General features: G+C 41.2%; 3 protein-coding genes across 3 annotated transcripts; all 3 read left to right on the top strand.

The window, feature by feature from the left end:
• Positions 1-743: 743 nt before the first annotated feature.
• Positions 744-1,867, top strand: LOC133982536 (NAD(P)H dehydrogenase [quinone] 1-like; the record flags this gene model as incomplete). The annotated part of the gene is made up of 5 exons (XM_062421591.1): positions 744-915; positions 1,002-1,132; positions 1,208-1,321; positions 1,393-1,494; positions 1,568-1,867. Coding segments are annotated over 5 exons (819 nt in total), but the record flags the coding sequence as incomplete, so codon positions are not given.
• A 10,591-nt stretch (positions 1,868-12,458) lies between these two features.
• LOC133982534 (NAD(P)H dehydrogenase [quinone] 1-like) lies at positions 12,459-13,585 on the top strand (the record flags this gene model as incomplete). Its single annotated transcript, XM_062421590.1, has 5 exons — positions 12,459-12,630; positions 12,717-12,847; positions 12,926-13,039; positions 13,110-13,211; positions 13,286-13,585. Coding segments are annotated over 5 exons (819 nt in total), but the record flags the coding sequence as incomplete, so codon positions are not given.
• Positions 13,586-18,362: 4,777 nt separating this feature from the next.
• LOC133981605 (NAD(P)H dehydrogenase [quinone] 1-like) lies at positions 18,363-19,482 on the top strand (the record flags this gene model as incomplete). The annotated part of the gene is made up of 5 exons (XM_062420380.1): positions 18,363-18,534; positions 18,618-18,748; positions 18,823-18,936; positions 19,007-19,108; positions 19,183-19,482. Coding segments are annotated over 5 exons (819 nt in total), but the record flags the coding sequence as incomplete, so codon positions are not given.
• Positions 19,483-25,887: the final 6,405 nt, after the last annotated feature.

Here is a 25,887-nt window from a genome sequence, read left to right as displayed (position 1 = left end):
AGTTAGAGAGACTATAAGGACCAGAGTTATAGACTATAAGGACCAGAGTTAGAGACTATTAGGACTAGAGTTAGAGAGACTATAAGGACCAGAGTTATAGACTATAAGGACCAGAGTTAGAGACTATAAGGACCAGAGTTAATGGGATTTCCACCAGGTCCGTCAGCGGCGTGAAACAGCTGTGCCACGGTTTTGCTCCGTCCTCTGCATGTTGTCAACTCACACATTGCCTTTAAATAAAAGACACATTTAAGAGTACTATTGCGAGTTATTCAAAACAGGCTAAATCTGTGGCTGGTTTTACTGATTAAACCTAAATATCTATGACTTTTAGTGGCATGATCTCCACTCCCTGTTCAAAAATACCTTTCAGGATAGTTAAAGAATATGTGGATCAGAGTTCTGTGAGGTCGCCAGCTGACTGATTGATGACCTTGATTGCTAATTTACAACACCTGTAGGGGTTCAAATGAACCAGGAGGCTTGGAGTATAAAAACAGCATCTTGACTTTGACTCTGGTATGTGCTGCCTTTTCCTGTCAACACAAGCTATTTGAAAAGCTCATTGCACACAGCTGACAACCTGTTTCAGAAATGAGTAAGTTTTTCTGCCTTGCATTCTAATAGCTGCTGAAAGTTTTGACAGTGTTTATCTTAAGCTTTTGTTAAGCATGCATGTGGCCACACACATGCCAGTGTTTCGTCTGCTGTGCACTTGTTTTGTCTGATCGTTACCTCTTGTCTTGGCAGCAAAGAAAGTGTTGATCGTGTATGCCCATCAAAGTGCCTGCTCATTCAGTGCAGCAGCTAAAGATGCTGCAATGGAGGCTTTAACTGCTCAGGGCTGCACAGTGGAAGTTTCTGACCTTTACGCTTTGAAGTTTAAAGCCACAGCTACTGCGGAGGACATTATTGGTATATAACTATTGTGCTGGCATAACATCCTACTTGGCTTGCTCTTTAGCCTTAGTCAACTTTGTTTTGTTTTTTTTTATCTCTAGGAGAAATTAAAAATGCTGAACACTTCCGTTATGCGGAAGAGACAAAATTGGCATGGGAGGCAGGGAAACTCTCTGCTGACATCACTGAAGAGCAACGTAAACTCACTGAGGCAGACTTGATCATCTTTCAGGTAGAGCCTGAGTGACAGTTATAATATATATTATATATTTTTTTTAAAAAGCTAACCTTGAAACCCACTTCTCAGTTCCCCATGTACTGGTTCACTGTTCCTGCAATTATGAAGGGCTGGTTTGACCGTGTGCTCACACTGGGCTTTGCCTATTCACAAGAGAAGCGATACACAGAGGGCATCTTCAAGGTACAGCTCTAGAGATTTTGTTTATTTATTGAATTTTTCCTTATTTAATCAATATTTCTGCTACTTCACAGGACAAGAAAGCCATGTTGTCCTTCACCACTGGATCTCATGAGTCAATGTTCAGTGCTAATGGCATTAATGGAGACATGAATGTGACACTATGGCCACTCCAGGTATTGTTTCAAAATGTTGCTTTTCTGTCGCTTAACAGTTGACCAACGCTTATACATTTTCATCTTTCTGCAGAACGGCATCATGCACTATTGTGGCTTCCAGGTTCTTGCCCCTCAGATCTTCTGGGCTCCGTCTCACATTCCCACTGAGGCCCGCAGCACCGTGCTGAAGGCCTGGCGTACACGACTACAAGGCCTCCTGGGAGAAAAACCACTTTCTTTCACTCCCATGGACTGCTTTGATAGGGAGAAGGGTTTCCAGCTGAAGCCTGAGGTCCATGAGAAACATGCCGGCAAAGAGTTTGGGCTGACCGTGGGGATCCACCTGGGCAAAGCACTGCCACCAAACAACCAGATGAAGGCTGGAGTCTGAAGACTGCAGGGCCTCATTTGGTGTCAAATCTGTCTTAAATTTTGATTAAAACATGACCGTCTTGGTTTTATCGGAACACACTTGGTTATTTCTTGTTGAGGGGCTTGGCTGAATGGATGCCCACAATGGGTACAACCAGGAAATGATTACTTTAAGGAATCTGACTGGTTAGCAGCAACACAATGATGACCTCTGTAGAAGTCATGCTCTCATTCACCGCTGGGTTGTTTAATGTTCAGCATTAAGAAGTACATAACTCTGGCCACCAGCCATGTAAGCTGTTTTCTGGCCAGGCAGCAGGTACGCAGCTTCTGCTGGGCTACATAAACAGATGTCTGACCGTTAAGAGCCTTTTCTGTACTAAGGCATTTAAACTGACTTTATCGAAGTCCATGAGTTGATTCTTTTCTAACATTTTAGCTGACTATCAGATTTCTTACTACAATACCATTGTTTCATACAACCATGACTTTGACCCACATACCCAACCTCGTGCAACACAATCTTTGTGGTTATCCTTACAATTCTGTGCTTGGTTTTTTTTTTTTTTTTTTCCTCAAAGTAACTCTCTAAAAAGCATCAATATCCAATCTCTAGATGTTCTGGGTCTCCTGGGAGTGGAAACGCCCCTCTCCTTTTACTCCCCCCTGACTCCTTCGGCTCCAAATCTCCAGCCCTGCTTGATATTCAAAACTTCAAGTTAATATGATACATAGAGACTTGTTGGTGAATATTGAGTATTGCTTTCTGTCTAATAGAGGGCAAAACACAGCTTTTACTGTATTACTTAAAACACTTAGATGTAAATGACTGTCCTCTAATTTTCACTTTTACCAAATGCAGTATTATCATACAACTAAAAAAATAAGACCCAGTTCATATGGACAGTTTGATGGTACATTGCAGATATCTATATCTATCTATAAATGACAGGAACGTCTGTCTGTTATTCGCATATGTCTCGAACCGTTCATACGATTGATTTAAACGTGACAAGTGTCTTGCTACAGACACGAGTAAGTGCAGTGCCAAGTTTGATGTTGTTTGGATAAGGAATGTAAAAGATATAGATAAATATGAGTAAAAGAAGCACACATTTGCTGCTGCTGCTCTAGCTGCTGGCCACTCCCCCTCTCACACAGCACACTGAGCACAGCACAGGACCAGAGATAGAGACTATAAGGACCAGAGTTAGAGAGGCTATAAGGACCAGAGATAGAGAGGCTATAAGGACCAGAGATAGAGAGGCTATAAGGACCAGAGATAGAGAGGCTATAAGGACCAGAGATAGAGAGGCTATAAGGACCAGAGATAGAGAGGCTATAAGGACCAGAGATAGAGAGGCTATAAGGACCAGAGATAGAGAGGCTATAAGGACCAGAGATAGAGAGGCTATAAGGACCAGAGATAGAGAGGCTATAAGGACCAGAGATAGAGAGGCTATAAGGACCAGAGATAGAGAGGCTATAAGGACCAGAGATAGAGAGGCTATAAGGACCAGAGATAGAGAGGCTATAAGGACCAGAGATAGAGAGGCTATAAGGACCAGAGATAGAGAGGCTATAAGGACCAGAGATAGAGAGGCTATAAGGACCAGAGATAGAGAGGCTATAAGGACCAGAGATAGAGAGGCTATAAGGACCAGAGATAGAGAGGCTATAAGGACCAGAGATAGAGAGGCTATAAGGACCAGAGATAGAGAGGCTATAAGGACCAGAGATAGAGAGGCTATAAGGACCAGAGATAGAGAGGCTATAAGGACCAGAGATAGAGAGGCTATAAGGACCAGAGATAGAGAGGCTATAAGGACCAGAGATAGAGAGGCTATAAGGACCAGAGATAGAGAGGCTATAAGGACCAGAGATAGAGAGGCTATAAGGACCAGAGATAGAGAGGCTATAAGGACCAGAGTTAGAGACTATAAGGACCAGAGTTAGAGACTATAAGGACCAGAGTTAGAGACTATAAGGACCAGAGTTAGAGAGACTATGAGGACCAGAGATAGAGAGACTATAAGGACCAGAGTTAGACTATAAGGACCAGAGTTAGAGAGACTATAAGGACCAGAGATAGAGACTATTAGGACCAGAGTTAGAGAGACTATTAGGACCAGAGATAGAGACTATTAGGACCAGAGTTAGAGAGACTATAAGGACCAGAGTTAGACTATAAGGACCAGAGTTAGAGAGACTATAAGGACCAGAGATAGAGACTATTAGGACCAGAGTTAGAGAAACTATAAGGACCAGAGTTAGAGAGACTATAAGGACCAGAGATAGAGACTATAAGGACCAGAGTTAGAGAGACTATAAGGACCAGAGATAGAGACTATTAGGACCAGAGTTAGAGACTATAAGGACCAGAGTTAGAGAGACTATAAGGACCAGAGATAGAGACTATTAGGACCAGAGTTAGAGACTATAAGGACCAGAGTTAGACTATAAGGACCAGAGTTAGAGAGACTATAAGGACCAGAGATAGAGACTATTAGGACCAGAGTTAGAGAAACTATAAGGACCAGAGTTAGAGACTATAAGGACCAGAGTTAGAGAGACTATTAGGACCAGAGTTAGAGAGACTATAAGGACCAGAGTTAGACTATAAGGACCAGAGTTAGAGAGACTATGAGGACCAGAGATAGAGACTATAAGGACCAGAGTTAGAGAGACTATAAGGACCAGAGTTAGAGACTATAAGGACCAGAGTTAGAGAGGCTATAAGGACCAGAGTTAGAGACTATAAGGACCAGAGTTAGAGAGACTATAAGGACCAGAGTTAGAGAGACTATAAGGACCAGAGATATAGACTATAAGGACCAGAATTAGAGAGACTATTAGGACCAGAGTTAGAGACTATAAGGACCAGAGTTAGAGAGACTATGAGGACCAGAGTTAGAGACTATAAGGACCAGAGTTAGACTATAAGGACCAGAGTTAGAGAGACTATGAGGACCAGAGTTAGAGACTATAAGGACCAGAGTTAGAGAGGCTATAAGGACCAGAGTTAGAGAGACTATAAGGACAAGAGTTAAAGAGACTATAAGGACCAGAGATAGAGACTATAAGGACCAGAGTTAAAGAGACTATAAGGACCAGAGATAGAGACTATAAGGACCAGAGTTAGACTATAAGGACCAGAGTTAGAGAGACTATAAGGACCAGAGATAGAGACTATTAGGACCAGAGTTAGAGAAATTATAAGGACCAGAGTTAGAGACTATAAGGACCAGAGTTAGAGAGACTATAAGGACCAGAGATAGAGACTATTAGGACCAGAGTTAGAGAAACTATAAGGACCAGAGTTAGAGAGACTATAAGGACCAGAGATAGAGACTATTAGGACCAGAGTTAGAGACTATAAGGACCAGAGTTAGACTATAAGGACCAAAGTTAGAGAGACTATAAGGACCAGAGATAGAGACTATTAGGACCAGAGTTAGAGAAACTATAAGGACCAGAGTTAGAGACTATAAGGACCAGAGTTAGAGAGACTATTAGGACCAGAGTTAGAGAGACTATAAGGACCAGAGTTAGACTATAAGGACCAGAGTTAGAGAGACTATGAGGACCAGAGATAGAGACTATAAGGACCAGAGTTAGAGAGACTATAAGGGCCAGAGTTAGAGACTATAAGGACCAGAGTTAGAGAGACTATAAGGACCAGAGTTAGAGACTATAAGGACCAGAGTTAGAGAGACTATAAGGACCAGAGTTAGAGACTATAAGGACCAGAGTTAGAGACAATTAGGACCAGAGTTAGAGAGACTATAAGGACCAGAGTTAGAGACTATAAGGACCAGAGTTAGAGACTATAAGGACCAGAGTTAGAGACTATTAGGACCAGAGTTAGAGAGACTATAAGGACCAGAGTTAGAGACTATAAGGACCAGAGTTAGAGAGACTATAAGGACCAGAGTTAGAGACTATAAGGACCAGAGTTAGAGACAATTAGGACCAGAGTTAGAGAGACTATAAGGACCAGAGTTAGAGACTATAAGGACCAGAGTTAGAGACTATAAGGACCAGAGTTAGAGAGACTATTAGGACCAGAGTTAGAGACTATAAGGACCAGAGTTAGAGAGACTATAAGGACCAGAGTTAGAGAGACTATAAGGACCAGAGTTAGAGACTATAAGGACCAGAGTTAGAGAGACTATAAGGACCAGAGTTAGAGACTATAAGGACCAGAGTTACAGACTATAAGGACCAGAGTTAGAGAGACTATTAGGACCAGAGTTAGAGAGACTATTAGGACCAGAGTTAGAGACTATTAGGACCAGAGTTAGAGAGACTATAAGGACCAGAGTTAGAGACTATAAGGACCAGAGTTAGAAAGACTATAAGGACCAGAGTTAGAGACTATTAGGACCAGAGTTAGAGAGACTATAAGGACCAGAGTTAGAGACTATAAGGACCAGAGTTAGAGACTATAAGGACCAGAGTTAGAGAGACTATAAGGACCAGAGTTAGAGACTATAAGGACCAGAGTTAGAGAGACTATGAGGACCAGAGTTAGAGAGACTATAAGGACCAGAGTTAGAGACTATAAGGACCAGAGTTAGAGAGACTATGAGGACCAGAGATAGAGACTATGAGGACCAGAGTTAGAGAGACTATAAGGACCAGAGTTAGAGAGACTATAAGGACCAGAGTTAGAGACTATAAGGACCAGAGTTAGAGAGACTATGAGGACCAGAGTTAGAGAGACTATAAGGACCAGAGTTAGAGACTATTAGGACCAGAGTTAAAGAGACTATAAGGACCAGAGTTAGAGACTATAAGGACCAGAGTTAGAGAGACTATAAGGACCAGAGTTAGAGAGACTATAAGGACCAGAGTTAGAGACTATAAGGACCTGAGTTATAGACTATAAGGACCAGAGTTAGAGACTATAAGGACCAGAGTTAGAGAGACTATGAGGACCAGAGATAGAGACTATAAGGACCAGAGTTAGAGAGGCTATAAGGACCAGAGTTAGAGACTATAAGGACCAGAGTTAGAGAGACTATAAGGACCAGAGTTAGAGAGACTATAAGGACCAGAGATATAGACTATAAGGACCAGAGTTAGAGAGACTATTAGGACCAGAGTTAGAGACAATTAGGACCAGAGTTAGAGAGACTATAAGGACCAGAGTTAGAGACTATAAGGACCAGAGTTAGAGACTATAAGGACCAGAGTTAGAGAGACTATTAGGACCAGAGTTAGAGACTATAAGGACCAGAGTTAGAGAGACTATAAGGACCAGAGTTAGAGAGACTATAAGGACCAGAGTTAGAGACTATAAGGACCAGAGTTAGAGAGACTATAAGGACCAGAGTTAGAGACTATAAGGACCAGAGTTACAGACTATAAGGACCAGAGTTAGAGAGACTATTAGGACCAGAGTTAGAGAGACTATTAGGACCAGAGTTAGAGACTATTAGGACCAGAGTTAGAGAGACTATAAAGACCAGAGTTAGAGACTATTAGGACCAGAGTTAGAGAGACTATAAGGACCAGAGTTAGAGAGACTATAAAGACCAGAGTTAGAGACTATTAGGACCAGAGTTAGAGAGACTATAAGGACCAGAGTTAGAGACTATAAGGACCAGAGTTAGAGAGACTATAAGGACCAGAGTTAGAGACTATAAGGACCAGAGTTAGAGAGACTATAAGGACCAGAGTTAGAGACTATAAGGACCAGAGTTAGAGAGACTATAAGGACCAGAGTTAGAGACTATAAGGACCAGAGTTAGAGACAATTAGGACCAGAGTTAGAGAGACTATAAGGACCAGAGTTAGAGACTATAAGGACCAGAGTTAGAGACTATAAGGACCAGAGTTAGAGAGACTATTAGGACCAGAGTTAGAGACTATAAGGACCAGAGTTAGAGAGACTATAAGGACCAGAGTTAGAGAGACTATAAGGACCAGAGTTAGAGACTATAAGGACCAGAGTTAGAGAGACTATAAGGACCAGAGTTAGAGACTATAAGGACCAGAGTTACAGACTATAAGGACCAGAGTTAGAGAGACTATTAGGACCAGAGTTAGAGAGACTATTAGGACCAGAGTTAGAGACTATTAGGACCAGAGTTAGAGAGACTATAAGGACCAGAGTTAGAGACTATAAGGACCAGAGTTAGAAAGACTATAAGGACCAGAGTTAGAGACTATTAGGACCAGAGTTAAAGAGACTATAAGGACCAGAGTTAGAGACTATAAGGACCAGAGTTAGAGAGACTATAAGGACCAGAGTTAGAGACTATAAGGACCAGAGTTAGAGAGACTATGAGGACCAGAGTTAGAGAGACTATAAGGACCAGAGTTAGAGACTATAAGGACCAGAGTTAGAGAGACTATGAGGACCAGAGATAGAGACTATGAGGACCAGAGTTAGAGAGACTATAAGGACCAGAGTTAGAGAGACTATAAGGACCAGAGTTAGAGACTATAAGGACCAGAGTTAGAGAGACTATGAGGACCAGAGTTAGAGAGACTATAAGGACCAGAGTTAGAGACTATTAGGACCAGAGTTAAAGAGACTATAAGGACCAGAGTTAGAGACTATAAGGACCAGAGTTAGAGAGACTATAAGGACCAGAGTTAGAGAGACTATAAGGACCAGAGTTAGAGACTATAAGGACCTGAGTTATAGACTATAAGGACCAGAGTTAGAGACTATAAGGACCAGAGTTAGAGAGACTATGAGGACCAGAGATAGAGACTATAAGGACCAGAGTTAGAGAGGCTATAAGGACCAGAGTTAGAGACTATAAGGACCAGAGTTAGAGAGACTATAAGGACCAGAGTTAGAGAGACTATAAGGACCAGAGATATAGACTATAAGGACCAGAGTTAGAGAGACTATTAGGACCAGAGTTAGAGACTATAAGGACCAGAGTTAGAGAGACTATGAGGACCAGAGTTAGAGACTATAAGGACCAGAGTTAGACTATAAGGACCAGAGTTAGAGAGACTATGAGGACCAGAGTTAGAGACTATAAGGACCAGAGTTAGAGAGGCTATAAGGACCAGAGTTAGAGAGACTATAAGGACAAGAGTTAAAGAGACTATAAGGACCAGAGATAGAGACTATAAGGACCAGAGTTAAAGAGACTATAAGGACCAGAGATAGAGACTATAAGGACCAGAGTTAGAGAGGCTATAAGGACCAGAGTTAGAGACTATAAGGACCAGAGTTAGAGAGACTATAAGGACCAGAGTTAGAGAGACTATAAGGACCATTAGAGAGACTATAAGGACCAGAGTTAGAGAGACTATAAGGACCAGAGTTAGATACTATAAGGACCAGAGTTAGAGACTATAAGGACCAGAGTTAGAGAGACTATGAGGACCAGAGTTAGAGAGACTATAAGGACCAGAGTTAGAGAGACTATGAGGACCAGAGATAGAGACTATAAGGACCAGAGTTAGAGAGACTATAAGGACCAGAGTTAGAGAGACTATAAGGACCAGAGTTAGAGACTATAAGGACCAGAGTTAGAGAGACTATGAGGACCAGAGATAGAGACTATAAGGACCAGAGTTAGAGAGACTATAAGGACCAGAGTTAGAGACTATAAGGACCAGAGTTAGAGAGACTATTAGGACCAGAGTTAGAGAGACTATAAGGACCAGAGTTAGAGAGACTATAAGGACCAGAGTTAGAGAGACTATTAGGACCAGAGTTAGACACTATAAGGACCAGAGTTGGAGAGACTATAAGGACCAGAGTTAGAGAGACTATTAGGACCAGAGTTAGAGAGACTATAAGGACCAGAGTTAGAGAGACTATAAGGACCAGAGTTAGAGAGACTATTAGGACCAGAGTTAGAGAGACTATAAGGACCAGAGTTAGAGAGGCTATAAGGACCAGAGTTAGAGAGACTATAAGGACCAGAGTTAGAGAGACTATAAGGACCAGAGTTAGAGACTATGAGGACCAGAGTTAGAGAGACTATAAGGACCAGAGTTAGAGACTATAAGGACCAGAGTTAGAGAGGCTATAAGGACCAGAGTTAGAGACTATGAGGACCAGAGTTAGAGAGACTATAAGAACCAGAGTTAGAGACTATAAGGACCAGAGTTAGAGAGACTATAAGGACCAGAGTTAGAGACTATAAGGACCAGAGTTAGAGACTATGAGGACCAGAGTTAGAGAGACTATAAGGACCAGAGTTAGAGACTATAAGGACCAGAGTTAGAGAGACTATAAGGACCAGAGTTAGAGAGACTATAAGGACCAGAGTTAGAGAGACTATTAGGACCAGAGTTAGAGAGACTATTAGGACCAGAGTTAGAGAGACTATTAGGACCAGAGTTAGAGAGACTATAAGGACCAGAGTTAGAGAGACTATTAGGACCAGAGTTAGAGACTATAAAGACCAGAGTTAGAGAGTTATGAGGACCAGAGTTAGAGAGACTATAAGGACCAGAGTTAGAGACTATGAGGACCAGAGTTAGAGACACTATAAGGACCAGAGTTAGAGAGACTATTAGGACCAGAGTTAGAGAGACTATAAGGACCAGAGTTAGAGACTATAAGGACCAGAGTTAGAGAGGCTATAAGGACCAGAGTTAGAGACTATAAGGACCAGAGTTAGAGAGACTATAAGGACCAGAGTTAGAGAGACTATAAGGACCAGAGTTAGAGACTATAAGGACCAGAGTTAGAGAGACTATAAGGACCAGAGTTATACTATAAGGACCAGAGTTAGAGAGACTATAAGGACCAGAGTTAGACTATAAGGACCAGAGTTAGACTATAAGGACCAGAGTTAGACAGACTATAAGGACCAGAGTTAGAGAGACTATTAGGACCAGAGTTAGAGAGACTATAAGGACCAGAGTTAGAGACTATAAGGACCAGAGTTAGAGAGACTATAAGGACCAGAGTTAGAGACTATTAGGACCAGAGTTAGAGAGACTATAAGGACCAGAGTTAGAAAGACTATAAGGACCAGAGTTAGAGAGACTATAAGGACCAGAGTTAGAGACTATAAGGACCAGAGTTAGAGAGACTATAAGGACCAGAGTTAGAGAGACTATAAGGACCAGAGTTAGAGACTATAAGGACCAGAGTTAGAGACTATAAGGACCAGAGTTAGAGAGACTATAAGGACCAGAGTTAGAGAGACTATTAGGACCAGAGTTAGAGAGACTATAAGGACCAGAGTTAGAGACTATAAGGACCAGAGTTAGAGACTATAAGGACCAGAGTTAGAGACTATTAGGACCAGAGTTAGAGAGACTATAAGGACCAGAGTTAGAGAGACTATAAGGACCAGAGTTAGAGAGACTATAAGGACCAGAGTTAGAGACTATAAGGACCAGAGTTAGAGAGACTATAAGGACCAGAGTTAGAGAGACTATAAGGACCAGAGTTAGAGAGACTATAAGGACCAGAGTTAGAGACTATAAGGACCAGAGTTAGAGAGACTATAAGGACCAGAGTTAGAGACTATAAGGACCAGAGTTAGAGAGACTATTAGGACCAGAGTTAGAGAGACTATAAGGACCAGAGTTAGAGAGACTATAAGGACCATAAGAGAGACTATAAGGACCAGAGTTAGAGACTATAAGGACCAGAGTTAGAGAGACTATAAGGACCAGAGTTAGAGACTATTAGGACCAGAGTTAGAGAGATTATAAGGACCACAGTTAGAGAGACTATAAGGACCAGAGTTAGAGAGACTATAAGGACCAGAGTTAGAGACTATTAGGACCAGAGTTAGAGAGACTATAAGGACCAGAGTTAGAGAGACTATAAGGACCAGAGTTAGAGAGACTATTAGGACCAGAGTTAGAGAGACTATAAGGACCAGAGTTAGAGAGACTATTAGGACCAGAGTTAGAGAGACTATAAGGACCAGAGTTAGAGACTATTAGGACCAGAGTTAGAGAGATTATAAGGACCACAGTTAGAGAGACTATAAGGACCAGAGTTAGAGAGACTATAAGGACCAGAGTTAGAGAGACTATAAGGACCAGAGTTAATGGGATTTCCACCAGGTCCGTCAGCGGCGTGAAACAGCTGTGCCACGGTTTTGCTCCGTCCTCTGCATGTTGTCAACTCACACATTGCCTTTAAATAAAAGACACATTTAAGAGTACTATTGGGAGTTTATCACTCTATTCAAAACAGGCTAAATCTGTGGCTGGTTTTACTGATTAAACCTAAATATCTATGACTTTTAGTGGCATGATCTCCACTCCCTGTTCAAAAATACCTTTCAGGATCAGTTAAAGAATATGTGGATCAGAGTTCTGTGAGGTCGCCAGCTGACTGATTGATGACCTTGATTGCTAATTTACAACACCTGTAGGGGTTCAAATGAACCAGGAGGCTTGGAGTATAAAAACAGCATCTTGACTTTTACTCTGGTATGTGCTGCCTTTTCCTGTCAACACAAGCTATTTGAAAAGCTCATTGCACACAGCTGACAACCTGTTTCAGAAATGAGTAAGTTTTTCTGCCTTGCATTCTAATAGCTGCTGAAAGTTTTGACAGTGTTTATCTTAAGCTTTTGTTAAGCCTGCATGTGGCCACACACATGCCAGTGTTTCGTCTGCTGTGCACTTGTTTTGTCTGATCGTTACCTCTTGTCTTGGCAGCAAAGAAAGTGTTGATCGTGTATGCCCATCAAAGTGCCTGCTCATTCAGTGCAGCAGCCAAAGATGCTGCAATGGAGGCTTTAACTGCTCAGGGCTGCACAGTGGAAGTTTCTGACCTTTACGCTTTGAAGTTTAAAGCCACAGCTACTGCGGAGGACATTATTGGTATATAAATATTGTGCTGGCATAACATCCTACTTGGCTTGCTCTTTAGCCTTAGTCAACTTTGTTTTTTGTTTTTTTATCTCTAGGAGAAATTAAAAATGCTGAACACTTCCGTTATGCAGAAGAGACAAAATTGGCATGGGAGGCAGGGAAACTATCTGCTGACATCACTGAAGAGCAACGTAAACTCACTGAGGCAGACTTGATCATCTTTCAGGTAGAGCCTGAGTGACAGTTATAATATATATATATTATATATTTTTTTAAAAAGCTAACCTTGAAACCCACTTCTCAGTTCCCCATGTACTGGTTCACTGTTCCTGCAATTATGAAGGGCTGGTTTGACCGTGTGCTCACACTTGGTTTTGCCTATTCACAAGAGAAGCGATACACAGAGGGCATCTTCAAGGTACAGCTCTAGAGATTTGTTTATTTATTGAATTTTTCCTTATTTAATCAATATTTCTGCTACTTCACAGGACAAGAAAGCCATGTTGTCCTTCACCACTGGATCTCATGAGTCAATGTTCAGTGCTAATGGCATTAATGGAGACATGAATGTGACACTATGGCCACTCCAGGTATTGTTTCAAAATGTTGCTTTTCTGTCGCTTAACAGCTGTCCAGCACTTATACATTTTCATCTTTTCTGCAGAACGGCATCATGCACTACTGTGGCTTCCAGGTTCTTGCCCCTCAGATCTTCTGGGCTCCGTCTCACATTCCAACTGAGGCCCGCAGCACCGTGCTGAAGGCCTGGCGTACACGACTACAAGGCCTCCTGAGAGAAAAAACACTTTCTTTCACTCCCATGGACTGCTTTGATAGGGAGAAGGGTTTCCAGCTGAAGCCTGAGGTCCATGAGAAACATGCCGGCAAAGAGTTTGGGCTGACAGTGGGGATCCACCTGGGCAAAGCACTGCCACCAAACAACCAGATGAAGGCTGGAGTCTGAGACTGCAGGGGCTCATTTGTTGTCAAATCTGTCTTAAATTTTGATTAAAACATGACCGTCTTGGCTTTATCGGAACACACTTGGTTATTTCTTGTTGAGGGGCTTGGCTGAATGGATGCCCACAATGGGTACAACCAGGAAATGATTACTTTAAGGAATCTGACTGGTTAGCAGCAACACAATGATGACCTCTGTAGAAGTCATGCTCTCATTCACCGCTGGGTTGTTTAATGGTCAGCATTAAGAAGTACATAACTCTGGCCACCAGCTATGTAAGCTGTTTTCTGGCCAGGCAGCAGGTACGCAGCTTCTGCTGGGCTACTTAAACAGATGTCTGACCGTTAAGAGCCTTTTCTGTACTAAGGCATTTAAACTGACTTTATCGAAGTCCATGAGTTGATTCTTTTCTAACATTTTAGCTGACTATCAGATTTCTTACTACAATACCGTTGTTTCATACAACCATGACTTTGACCCACATACCCAACCTTGTGCAACAAAATCTTTGTGGTTATCCTTACAATTCTGTGCTTGGTTTTTTTTTTTTTTTTCCTCAAAGTAACTCTCTAAAAAGCATCAATATCCAATCTCTAGATGTTCTGGGTCTCCTGGGAGTGGAAACGCCCCTCTCCTTTTACTCCCCCCTGACTCCTTCGGCTCCAAATCTCCAGCCCTGCTTGATATTCAAAACTTCAAGTTAATATGATACATAGAGACTTGTTGGTGAATATTGAGTATTGCTTTCTGTCTAATAGAGGGCAAAACGCAGCTTTTACTGTATTACTTAAAACACTTAGATGTAAATGACTGTCCTCTAATTTTCACTTTTACCAAATGCAGTATTATCATACAACTAAAAAAATAAGACCCAGTTCATATGGACAGTTTGATGGTACATTGCAGATATCTATCTATAAATGACAGGAACGTCTGTCTGTTATTCGCATGTCTTGAACCGTTCATACGATTGATTTAAACATGACAAGTGTCTTGCTACAGACACGAGTAAGTGCAGTGCCAAGTTTGATGTTGTTTGGATAAGGAATGTAAAAGATATAGATAAATATAGGAGTAAAAGAAGCACACATTTGCTGCTGCCGCTCTAGCTGCTGGCCACTCCCCCTCTCACACAGCACACTGAGCACAGCACAGGACCAGAGTTAGAGAGGCTATAAGGACCAGAGTTAGAGAGGCTATAAGGACCAGAGTTAGAGAGGCTATAAGGACCAGAGTTAGAGAGGCTATAAGGACCAGAGTTAGAGAGGCTATAAGGACCAGAGTTAGAGAGGCTATAAGGACCAGAGTTAGAGAGGCTATAAGGACCAGAGTTAGAGAGGCTATAAGGACCAGAGTTAGAGACTATAAGGACCAGAGTTAGACTATAAGGACCAGAGTTAGAGAGACTATGAGGACCAGAGTTAGAGACTATAAGGACCAGAGTTAGAAAGGCTATAAGGACCAGATTTATAGACTATAAGGACCAGAGTTAGACTATAAGGACCAGAGTTAGAGAGACTATGAGGACCAGAGATAGAGACTATAAGGACCAGAGTTAGAGAGGCTATAAGGACCAGATTTATAGACTATAAGGACCAGAGTTAGACTATAAGGACCAGAGTTAGAGAGACTATGAGGACCAGAGTTAGAGAGACTATAAGGACCAGAGTTAGACTATAAGGACCAGAGTTAGAAAGACTATGAGGACCAGAGATAGAGACTATAAGGACCAGAGTTAGAGAGGCTATAAGGACCAGAGTTAGAGAGACTATGAGGACCAGAGATAGAGACTATAAGGACCAGAGTTAGAGAGACTATAAGGACCAGGGTTAGACTATAAGGACCAGAGTTAGAGAGACTATGAGGACCAGAGTTAGAGACTATAAGGACCAGAGATAGAGACTATTAGAACAAGAGTTAGAGAGACTATAAGGACCAGAGTTAGAGAGACTATAAGGACCAGAGATAGAGACTATAAGGACCAGAGTTAGAGAGACTATAAGGACCAGAGTTAGAGAGGCTATAAGGACCAGAGTTAGAGAGGCTATAAGGACCAGAGTTAGAGACTATAAGGACCAGAGTTAGAGACTATTAGGACCAGAGTTAGAGAGACTATAAGGACCAGAGTTAGAGACTATAAGGACCAGAGTTAGAGACTATTAGGACCAGAGATAGAGACTATGAGGACCAGAGTTAGAGACTATAAGGACCAGAGTTAGAGACTATAAGGACCAGAGTTAGACTATAAGGACCAGAGTTAGAGAGACTATGAGGACCAGAGTTAGAGACTATAAGGACCAGAGTTAGAAAGGCTATAAGGACCAGATTTATAGACTATAAGGACCAGAGTTAGACTATAAGGACCAGAGTTAGAGAGACTATGAGGACCAGAGATAGAGACTATAAGGACCAGAGTTAGAGAGGCTATAAGGACCAGATTTATAGACTATAAGGACCAGAGTTAGACTATAAGGACCAGAGTTAGAGAGACTATGAGGACCAGAGTTAGAGAGACTATAAGGACCAGAGTTACAGACTATTAGGACCAGAGTTAGAGACTATAAGGACCAGAGTTAGAGAGACTATAAGGACCAGAGTTAGAGAGACTATTAGGACCAGAGTTAGAGACTATAAGGACCAGAGTTAGAGAGACTATGAGGACCAGAGTTAGAGACTATAAGGACCAGAGTTAGAGAGACTATGAGGACCAGAGATAGAGACTATAAGGACCAGAGTTAGAGAGACTATAAGGACCAGAGTTAGAGACTATAAGGACCAGAGTTAGAGAGACTATGAGGACCAGAGTTAGAGACTATAAGGACCAGAGTTAGACTATAAGGACCAGAGTTAGAGAGACTATTAGGACCAGAGTTAGAGGCTATAAGGACCAGAGTTAGAGAAGCTATGAGGACCAGAGTTAGAGACTATGAGGACCAGAGTTAGAGAGACTATGAGGACCAGAGATAGAGACTATAAGGACCAGAGTTAGAGAGACTATAAGGACCAGAGTTAGAGACTATAAGGACCAGAGTTAGAGACTATAAGGACCAGAGTTAGAGAGACTATGAGGACCAGAGTTAGAGAGACTATAAGGACCAGAGTTAGAGACTATAAGGACCAGAGTTAGAGAGACTATGAGGACCAGAGATAGAGACTATAAGGACCAGAGTTAGAGAGACTATAAGGACCAGAGTTAGAGAGACTATAAGGACCAGAGTTAGAGAGACTATAAGGACCAGAGTTAGAGACTATAAGGACCAGAGTTAGAGAGACTATAAGGACCAGAGTTAGAGAGACTATTAGGACCAGAGTTAGAGAGACTATTAGGACCAGAGTTAGAGAGACTATAAGGACCAGAGTTAGAGAGACTATTAGGACCAGAGTTAGAGAGACTATAAGGACCAGAGTTAGAGAGACTATAAGGACCAGAGTTAGAGAGGCTATAAGGACCAGAGTTAGAGACTATGAGGACCAGAGTTAGAGAGACTTAGAGAGACTATAAGGACCAGAGTTAGAGAGACTATAAGGACCAGAGTTAGAGAGACTATAAGGACCAGAGTTAGAGACTATAAGGACCAGAGTTAGAGAGACTTAGAGAGACTATAAGGACCAGAGTTAGAGAGACTATAAGGACCACAGTTAGAGAGACTATAAGGACCAGAGTTAGAGACTATAAGGACCAGAGTTAGAGAGACTATAAGGACCATTAGAGAGACTATAAGGACCAGAGTTAGAGACTATAAGGACCAGAGTTAGAGAGACTATAAGGACTAGAGTTAGAGAGACTATAAGGACCAGAGTTAGAGAGACTATAAGGACCATTAGAGAGACTATAAGGACCAGAGTTAGAGACTATAAGGACCAGAGTTAGAGAGACTATAAGGACCAGAGTTAGAGACTATAAGGACCAGAGTTAGAGACTATAAGGACCAGAGTTAGAGACTATAAGGACCAGAGTTAGAGACTATAAGGACCAGAGTTAGAGACTATAAGGACTAGAGTTAGAGAGACTATAAGGACCAGAGTTAGAGAGACTATAAGGACCAGAGTTAGAGAGGCTATAAGGACCAGAGTTAGAGAGACTATAAGGACCAGAGTTAAAGAGACTATAAGGACCAGAGATAGAGACTATAAGGACCAGAGTTAGAGACTATAAGGACCAGAGTTAATGGGATTTCCACCAGGTCCGTCAGCGGCGTGAAACAGCTGTGCCACGGTTTTGCTCCGTCCTCTGCATGTTGTCAACTCACACATTGCCTTTAAATAAAAGACACATTTAAGAGTACTAATGCGAGTTTATCACTCTATTCAAAACAGGCTAAATCTGTGGCTGGTTTTACTGATTAAACCTAAATATCTATGACTTTTAGTAGCATGATCTCCACTCCCTGTTCAAAAATACCTTTCAGGATCAGTTAAAGAATATGTGGATCAGAGTTCTGTGAGGTCACCAGCTGACTGATTGATGACCTTGATTGCTAATTTACAACACCTGTAGGGGTTCAAATGAACCAGGAGGCTTGGAGTATAAAAACAGCATCTTGACTTTTACTCTGGTATGTGCTGCCTTTTCCTGTCAACACAAGCTATTTGAAAAGCTCATTGCACACAGCTGACAACCTGTTTCAGAAATGAGTAAGTTTTTCTGCCTTGCATTCTAATAGCTGCTGAAAGTTTTGACAGTGTTTATCTCGTGCTTTTGTTAAGCATGCATGTGGCCACACACATGCCAGTGTTTCGTCTGCTGTGCACTTGTTTTGTCTGATCGTTACCTCTTGTCTTGGCAGCAAAGAAAGTGTTGATCGTGTATGCCCATCAAAGTGCCTGCTCATTCAGTGCAGCAGCCAAAGATGCTGCAATGGAGGCTTTAACTGCTCAGGGCTGCACAGTGGAAGTTTCTGACCTTTACGCTTTGAAGTTTAAAGCCACAGCTACTGCGGAGGACATTATTGGTATATAAATATTGTGCTGGCATAACATCCTACTTGGCTTGCTCTTTATCCTTAGTCAATTTTGTTTTGTTTTTTATCTCTAGGAGAAATTAAAAATGCTGAACACTTCCGTTATGCGGAAGAGACAAAATTGGCATGGGAGGCAGGGAAACTCTCTGCTGACATCACTGACGAGCAACGTAAACTCACTGAGGCAGACTTGATCATCTTTCAGGTAGAGCCTGAGTGACAGTTATAATATATATTATATATTTTTTTTAAAAGCTAACCTTGAAACCCACTTCTCAGTTCCCCATGTACTGGTTCACTGTTCCTGCAATTATGAAGGGCTGGTTTGACCGTGTGCTCACACTGGGCTTTGCCTATTCACAAGAGAGGCGATACACAGAGGGCATCTTCAAGGTACAGCTCTAGAGATTTGTTTATTTATTGAATTTTTCCTTATTTAATCAATATTTCTGCTACTTCACAGGACAAGAAAGCCATGTTGTCCTTCACCACTGGATCTCATGAGTCAATGTTCAGTGCTAATGGCATTAATGGAGACATGAATGTGACATTATGGCCACTCCAGGTATTGTTTCAAAATGTTGCTTTTCTGTCGCTTAACAGTTGACCAACATTTATACATTTTCATCTTTTCTGCAGAATGGCATCATGCACTATTGTGGCTTCCAGGTTCTTGCCCCTCAGATCTTCTGGGCTCCCTCTCACATTCCCACTGAGGCCCGCAGCACCGTGCTGAAGGCCTGGCGTACACGACTACAAGGCCTCCTGGGAGAAAAACCACTTTCTTTCACCCCCATGGACTGCTTTGATAGGGAGAAGGGTTTCCAGCTGAAGCCTGAGGTCCATGAGAAACATGCCGGCAAAGAGTTTGGGCTGACAGTGGGGATCCACCTGGGCAAAGCACTGCCACCAAACAACCAGATGAAGGCTGGAGTCTGAAGACTGCAGGGCCTCATTTGTTGTCAAATCTGTCTTAAATTTTGATTAAAACATGACCGTCTTGGTTTTATCGGAACACACTTGTTTATTTCTTGTTGAGGGGCTTGGCTGAATGGATGCCCACAATGGGTACAACCAGGAAATGATTACTTTAAGGAATCTGACTGGTTAGCAGCAACACAATGATGACCTCTGTAGAAGTCATGCTCTCATTCACCGCTGGGTTGTTTAATGTTCAGCATTAAGAAGTACATAACTCTGGCCACCAGCTATGTAAGCTGTTTTCTGGCCAGGCAGCAGGTACGCAGCTTCTGCTGGGCTACTTAAACAGATGTCTGACCGTTAAGAGCCTTTTCTTTACTAAGGCATTTACTGACTTTATCGAAGTCCATGAGTTGATTCTTTTCTAACATTTTAGCTGACTATCAGATTTCTTACTACAATACCATTGTTTTATACAACCATGACTTTGACCCACATACCCAACCTTGTGCAACACAATCTTTGTGGTTATCCTTACAATTCTGTGCTTGGTTTTTTTTTGTTTTTTTTTCTCAAAGTAACTCTCTAAAAAGCATCAATATCCAATCTTTGGATGTTCTGGGTCTCCTGGGAGTGGAAATGCCCCTCTCCTTTTACTGCCCCCTGACTGCTTTGATGGCAAACGGTTTCCAGCTGAAGCCAGAAGTCTATGAAAGATTTGAGATTTTTCTTTCAAATCATCCAAATATTCACTAACAGTGAGGAACATTAGTTGAGTGTTTTTCTAAAGCCTCCATAATATGATGTACTGTGTCAAACTGGACTGACTCACTCATCTTTGACATGGACGGCCTTTTCACTGGGACACATTTCTGAGCCATCGTCGTAGTTTCTGCAGCCGACACATTTACAGCTGGAGGTGCACATGATGTTAGCCTGCAGACACACACAACAGTCTAACTCACTCTGAACAAATGTTACATTTCTACAAACACTTGTCTGTTATTTGAGGTCACTGATTTTATACTGTACATTTAAAAAATTCTTCACAGGTATGTGTAGAAATGATTAGTCCCAATACCAGGAGGCATGAAACGGGAATGACAGATATAAGAATGATGAATAGTGTGAAAGTTATCCTTACATATGAATCTGTTTCAAATTCTGCATGAATTCTGTGCCCAGCCACCATGTCCATGTGGGCCCCCTAAGGGTTAACTTTGGGCTGCAAATACGGATCCCAAGTGGGTTTGTCTGCAGTTTTCATAGTGTCCCCACCTGTCTTTGCCCATATGGACTTCAAGTGGGTTCTGGCTGGGTTTCAGGTAGGTCCCAACTGGGTGAGACCCATGTAGGCCCCATATGTTTGCCCATATAGGGTCTAAGTGGGATCAGAATGGACCTTAAATTGGGCCCATTTAGCCAGCCCATATGCCCAGTTAAGGCCCATGCCCGCTCAGTACCCACGTAGACCGCATTTAACCCATGTGGGGCCCACATGGACATGCTGTCTGGGTGCTGAGCAGACAGCAGTGACTGCACTGAGTAGTGAAGCCTGACAGAGCTGTCAGTTCAACAGCAGGAGGTACAGTTAGCTGATGGGAACTTTGGTTATGTTGGACTAAGTGAGAGAATTTTTCTTTCAATGAGTGAAATTCAAGTTAAATTAAAGTGAATTGAATATGTGCAAGTGTCCAGTAAATTCTACTTGAAAGAAGTTAAATGTTGTGTGATTCCTGTGTTAAACTGCTTCCAATCCGGCTTCAGCATCAAACTCTACCTGCTTTATTTCAGTGATTCTGTGTGTGTGTGTGTGTGTGTGTGTGTGTGTGTGTGTGTGTGTGTGTGTGTGTGTGTGTGTGTGTGTGTGTGTGTGTGTGTGTGTGTGTGTGTGTGTGTGTGTGTGTGTGTGTGTGTGTGTGTGTGTGTGTGTGTGTGTGTGTGTGTGTGTGTGTGTGTGTGTTTGTGAACCTCATAGCACTCGCAGTAGTTCTTAAGGCAGCCAGAGCGTTTACAGTTGCAGCCTTTGTTGTGCCAACCTTTGACCTCTCCTGACTTCCCACCCGCAATTTTTGGCCTGAAGGCATCTGGGTTACGACCTAAACAGGACTATAGAACAATAATGACAGTAATGAACAGAATAAGAACAGGGAAGTGACATTAAAATGTATGCATTCCTCAGCAGAGGATATCAGCAAACAAATGACATAATATCATCCGTTAAGGTTAACCATGAAGACTTTTTATTAAGGTTGGAGCAAGACAACAGTCAGTAGCACAAATGAACATGTAAAGCTTTTTTCTTGTTGTAATCATTCCACCAGTTCATACTGACCATTAGAAGATCTCTTCATAATACAGTTACAATGGAAGTGATGGAGGATTAAATCCACAGTCCTCCTTCTGTGTAAACATGTATTTAAAAGTTGATGTGAAGCTAATATGAAGCTTCAGGTGTCTGAATGAGTCAAATCTTCATCTTCTATGTTTCAACGTTACAGTGTTTTTAGTAGCAAAGTCTTTTTGTTACTATACTTCCACCACAGCTCAACAGGGAAACACTAAGAGGGAATTTGATGCTAAAAAGACTGTAAAAAATACTGTCAGTATGAACAGGAGGAATGATTACAGAGAGGAAAACTTCTTTCATTGTTTATATGGACACCTGACTGCTGCTTTAACACACACTTGAAAAAGTGTGAACCTGTCCTTTAAGGTTGGGACGAGGGCTGTGTTGGTCGTGTAGTGGTGATGTTAGTACATACAATGTCCTCACAAGTGACAAAACTGAAAGTTTGTGTTTGAGACACACAGCAGAGAGTGTGTTAGGGAACATGTCTCCCAGTGAATGTTTTCCAGTAAGACTGCTGATGTATCAGATCCGTTAATCGTTTGATACCCGTCACCAGGCCTGAAACACCAATTAGAAACAATCAATGCTATCGTCTGCGTCAGCTCAAACACCAGCAACCAGCAACAATCCAGCTGCTAGTGATTGATTAACAAGTCAACTCATACAGCAGTCAGCCATCCTGTACCACCCTGTATCACACAGCTGGATGATGCTTACATTTTTCGCTCACCATCAGCACACTTCCTGTCTTTATATCTGACACTCACTGCGTAAGTGACAAATTAACATTACTAATTATTTTTTTAACATTTAAAAAGTTCAGTTTGTTTAAGACCAGTGTTTCAGTTTCTAATGATTCATATATTCTTCTCATTTACAGACTGTATACATTCAACTCATTCTCATCTTATTTGAGTAAGGCTACCCTTACTGTTTAATACCAGGAACATTGTAGATTATTTTAGAATCACTTATTACAAGAATACCGTTGTGTCCATTTTGAATGGGGAATCAATAAAGTTACCCTAACCCTAACCTTACCCTTATTTGAACATGTTCAGTTGAAGCATTACAAACCTTTATGGCCTTGTGACGCTTCATCTCATGCTCTGCGTTGTTGTGACAATTAGAACAGTCACAGTTGTTGCACATCACTCCGTTAGCAAAACACTCACAGTAACTGAAAGACACACACACACACACACACACACACACACACACACACACACGCACACACACACACACACACACAAGGAACAACAGAGTGAATTCAATCTCTCAATTTAGAGGAATATTAAAGGTTAAAGATGTCATCTGCAGAAAGGGTTAAACGATCTGATATTAGATTGTGACAAAGCACAAATGAGTGTTTTCTGCTGTTGAACATGAATATTTTGGGACTACAAGTATTCATTCAGCTTGACAAAAGGGTCAGTGATTGAATGACTCATGAAATATGGGTGTGGGATATAGTTTCATATAGATTATAGCTGACAATATATCAGCCTTCTGAATAAGAATTACTGGCTGCTTCAGTCATGTTACACTTGTCTGGAGCTACTGTGAACATAATAGCAGGAGACAGCTGCAGGACACAGAATGGTGGAACTGTGTTAAAAAGAACAGTGCTGCAGACTTAAACACCTGCTGCTGCTCCCAGATCTTACATTCCAGATACAGTTTCTTCTGCTGCAGGTGAGTCTATGGTGATAAATCAAGTGTGGAGGGTATTTTTTATTTTTATCTCTTCTTCCATTTCACCTGTGCAAAACTTTGCTGTGGCCTGTCTACAGGACAAACACTATGTGCTGCAAATCCTCAGTAAAGATTCCCCAGAGCTACCATTGTGTACTTCTGTGTTTTATTGCCATCTTTTACTGTGTGAGATACAAACAAAGTGCAAACGTCACAAAGAATTAGCATCGTGTTTCAGAAGCATCATACTTTACACATACGCACATCTGCTCATCATCATACTATAAAGAAAACTAATGATGATGAGATGGAGTACTCACAGTTTGAGGCACTGGGATCTGGTGCAATGACAAGGTTTCCTGGACTTCGATTCACTCACAGTCCCAGCAGGTCTGCAGTTAAGGTAAGGTAAGGTAAGGTAAGGTAAGGTAAGGTAAGGTAAGGTAAGGTACAGTAAGGTAAGGTAAGGTAAGGTAAGGTAAGGTAAGGTAAGGTAAGGTAAGGTAAGGTAAGGTAAGGTAAGGTAAGGTAAGGTAAGGTACGGTAAGGTAAGGTAAGGTAAGGTAAGGTAAGGTAATGTAAGGTAAGGTAAGGTAAGGTCAGATAAGGTAATGTAATGTAATGTAGGGTAAGGTAAGGTAAGGTAAGGTAAGGTAAGGTAAGGTGAGGTAAGGTAAGGTAAGGTAAGGTAAGGTAAGGTAAGGTAAGGTCAGATAAGGTAATGTAATGTAATGTAAGGTAAGGTAATGTAATGTAAAGTAATGTAATGTAATGTAAAGTAATCTAAGGTAAGATAAGGTAATGTAATGTAAGGTAAGGTAAGGTAATGTAAGGTTATTTAAGGTAAGGTAAGGTAATGTAAGGTAAGGTAAGGTAATATAATGTAATGTAAGGTAAGGTAAGGTAAGGTAATGTAAGGTAATGTAATGTAATGTAAGGTAAGGTAATGTAATGTAATGTAATGTAATGTAAGGTAAGGTAAGGTAAGGTAATGTAAGGTAATGTAATGTAATGTAAGGTAAGGTAAGGTAAGGTAATGTAATGTAATGTAAGGTAAGGTAAGGTAAGGTAATGTAAGGTAATGTAATGTAATGTAAGGTAAGGTAAGGTAAGGTAATGTAAGGTAATGTAATGTAATGTAAGGTAAGGTAAGGTAATGTAAGGTAATGTAATGTAATGTAAGGTAAGGTAAGGTAATGTAATGTAATGTAATGTAATGTAATGTAAGGTAAGGTAAGGTAATGTAAGGTAATGTAATGTAAGGTAAGGTAAGGTAATATCATGTAAGGTAAGGTAATGTAAGGTAATGTAATGTAAGGTAATGTAAGGTAAGGTAAGGTAATGTAAGGTAAAGTAAGGTAAGGTAAGGTAATGTCATGTAAGGTAAGGTAAGGTAAGGTAATGTCATGTAAGGTAATGTAAGGTAATGTAAGGTAAGGTAAGGTAAGGTAATGTAAGGTAAGGTAAGGTAATGTAAGGTAAAGTAAGGTAAAGTAAGGTAAGGTAAGGAAAGGTAAGGTAAGGTAATGTAAGGTAAGGTAAGGTAATGTCATGTAAGGTAAGGTAAGGTAAGGTAATGTCATGTAAGGTAAGGTAATGTAAGGTAAGGTAAGGTAATGTAAGGTAAGGTAAGGTAAGGTAAGGTAATGTAAGGTAAAGTAAGGTAAAGTAAGGTAAGGTTAGGTAAGGTAGCCTTGTAATAGTGAAGTGAAAAAAAATGAAATAAAATAAACAATCTTTAAAATATTAGATACATTAAACAATTTCTACAATAATCTGTAATTACATAAATTACAGATGAAGGTCTCTTTCTTCCACTGACTCCTGTTCATGTACATGGAAATAAAGCTGATTTTGAAAAGGCAGCCAAATTTATTCATCTTTCTTTTACAAAATAAAATCCTTGTTGACTGTAATATAATACATGATGATTGAGACATAAATTATGTTTTAAACAATATTCTAGCAGAAATATGATTTATTTACGAGGTCATATGGATGGAGAAGGGTGTTATCCTGCATGAGTGCTTTGAGAAGCTTTGATAGTCTGTTGTAACCGTCATGTATGAATTTTGACCACATGCTAAACTCAGTAAAAGCTTGAAATGCTTCTACATATTTACTTGTCTCACAGTGTCAGTGCTGTTGAGGCTGTTTTAAAGTCCTTACCGTGCTGGAGGCGGTTGAGGCTGCATGTTGGCTGTTTGATCTCTGGACTCATACAGGGGACAGGCTGTCTGGTGGTACTGGAGAAGCTATATATAGATGAATGATTAAATACAGGAACAATCAATCAATAGCTCTTAAAATGGAGATAGTGTGGAGTTAATGAGCTGAAGTCCAACAGAGGCAGTTTATCTCTTATTTTCCTACCT

The sequence above is a fragment of the Scomber scombrus genome, chromosome 6 (genome assembly GCF_963691925.1).
Source record: "Scomber scombrus chromosome 6, fScoSco1.1, whole genome shotgun sequence".
In the NCBI taxonomy this organism is placed as follows: Eukaryota; Metazoa; Chordata; class Actinopteri; order Scombriformes; family Scombridae; genus Scomber; species Scomber scombrus.
Note: the sequence above shows the minus strand (reverse complement) of the source record. Positions and strands in the feature narration are given on the sequence as shown.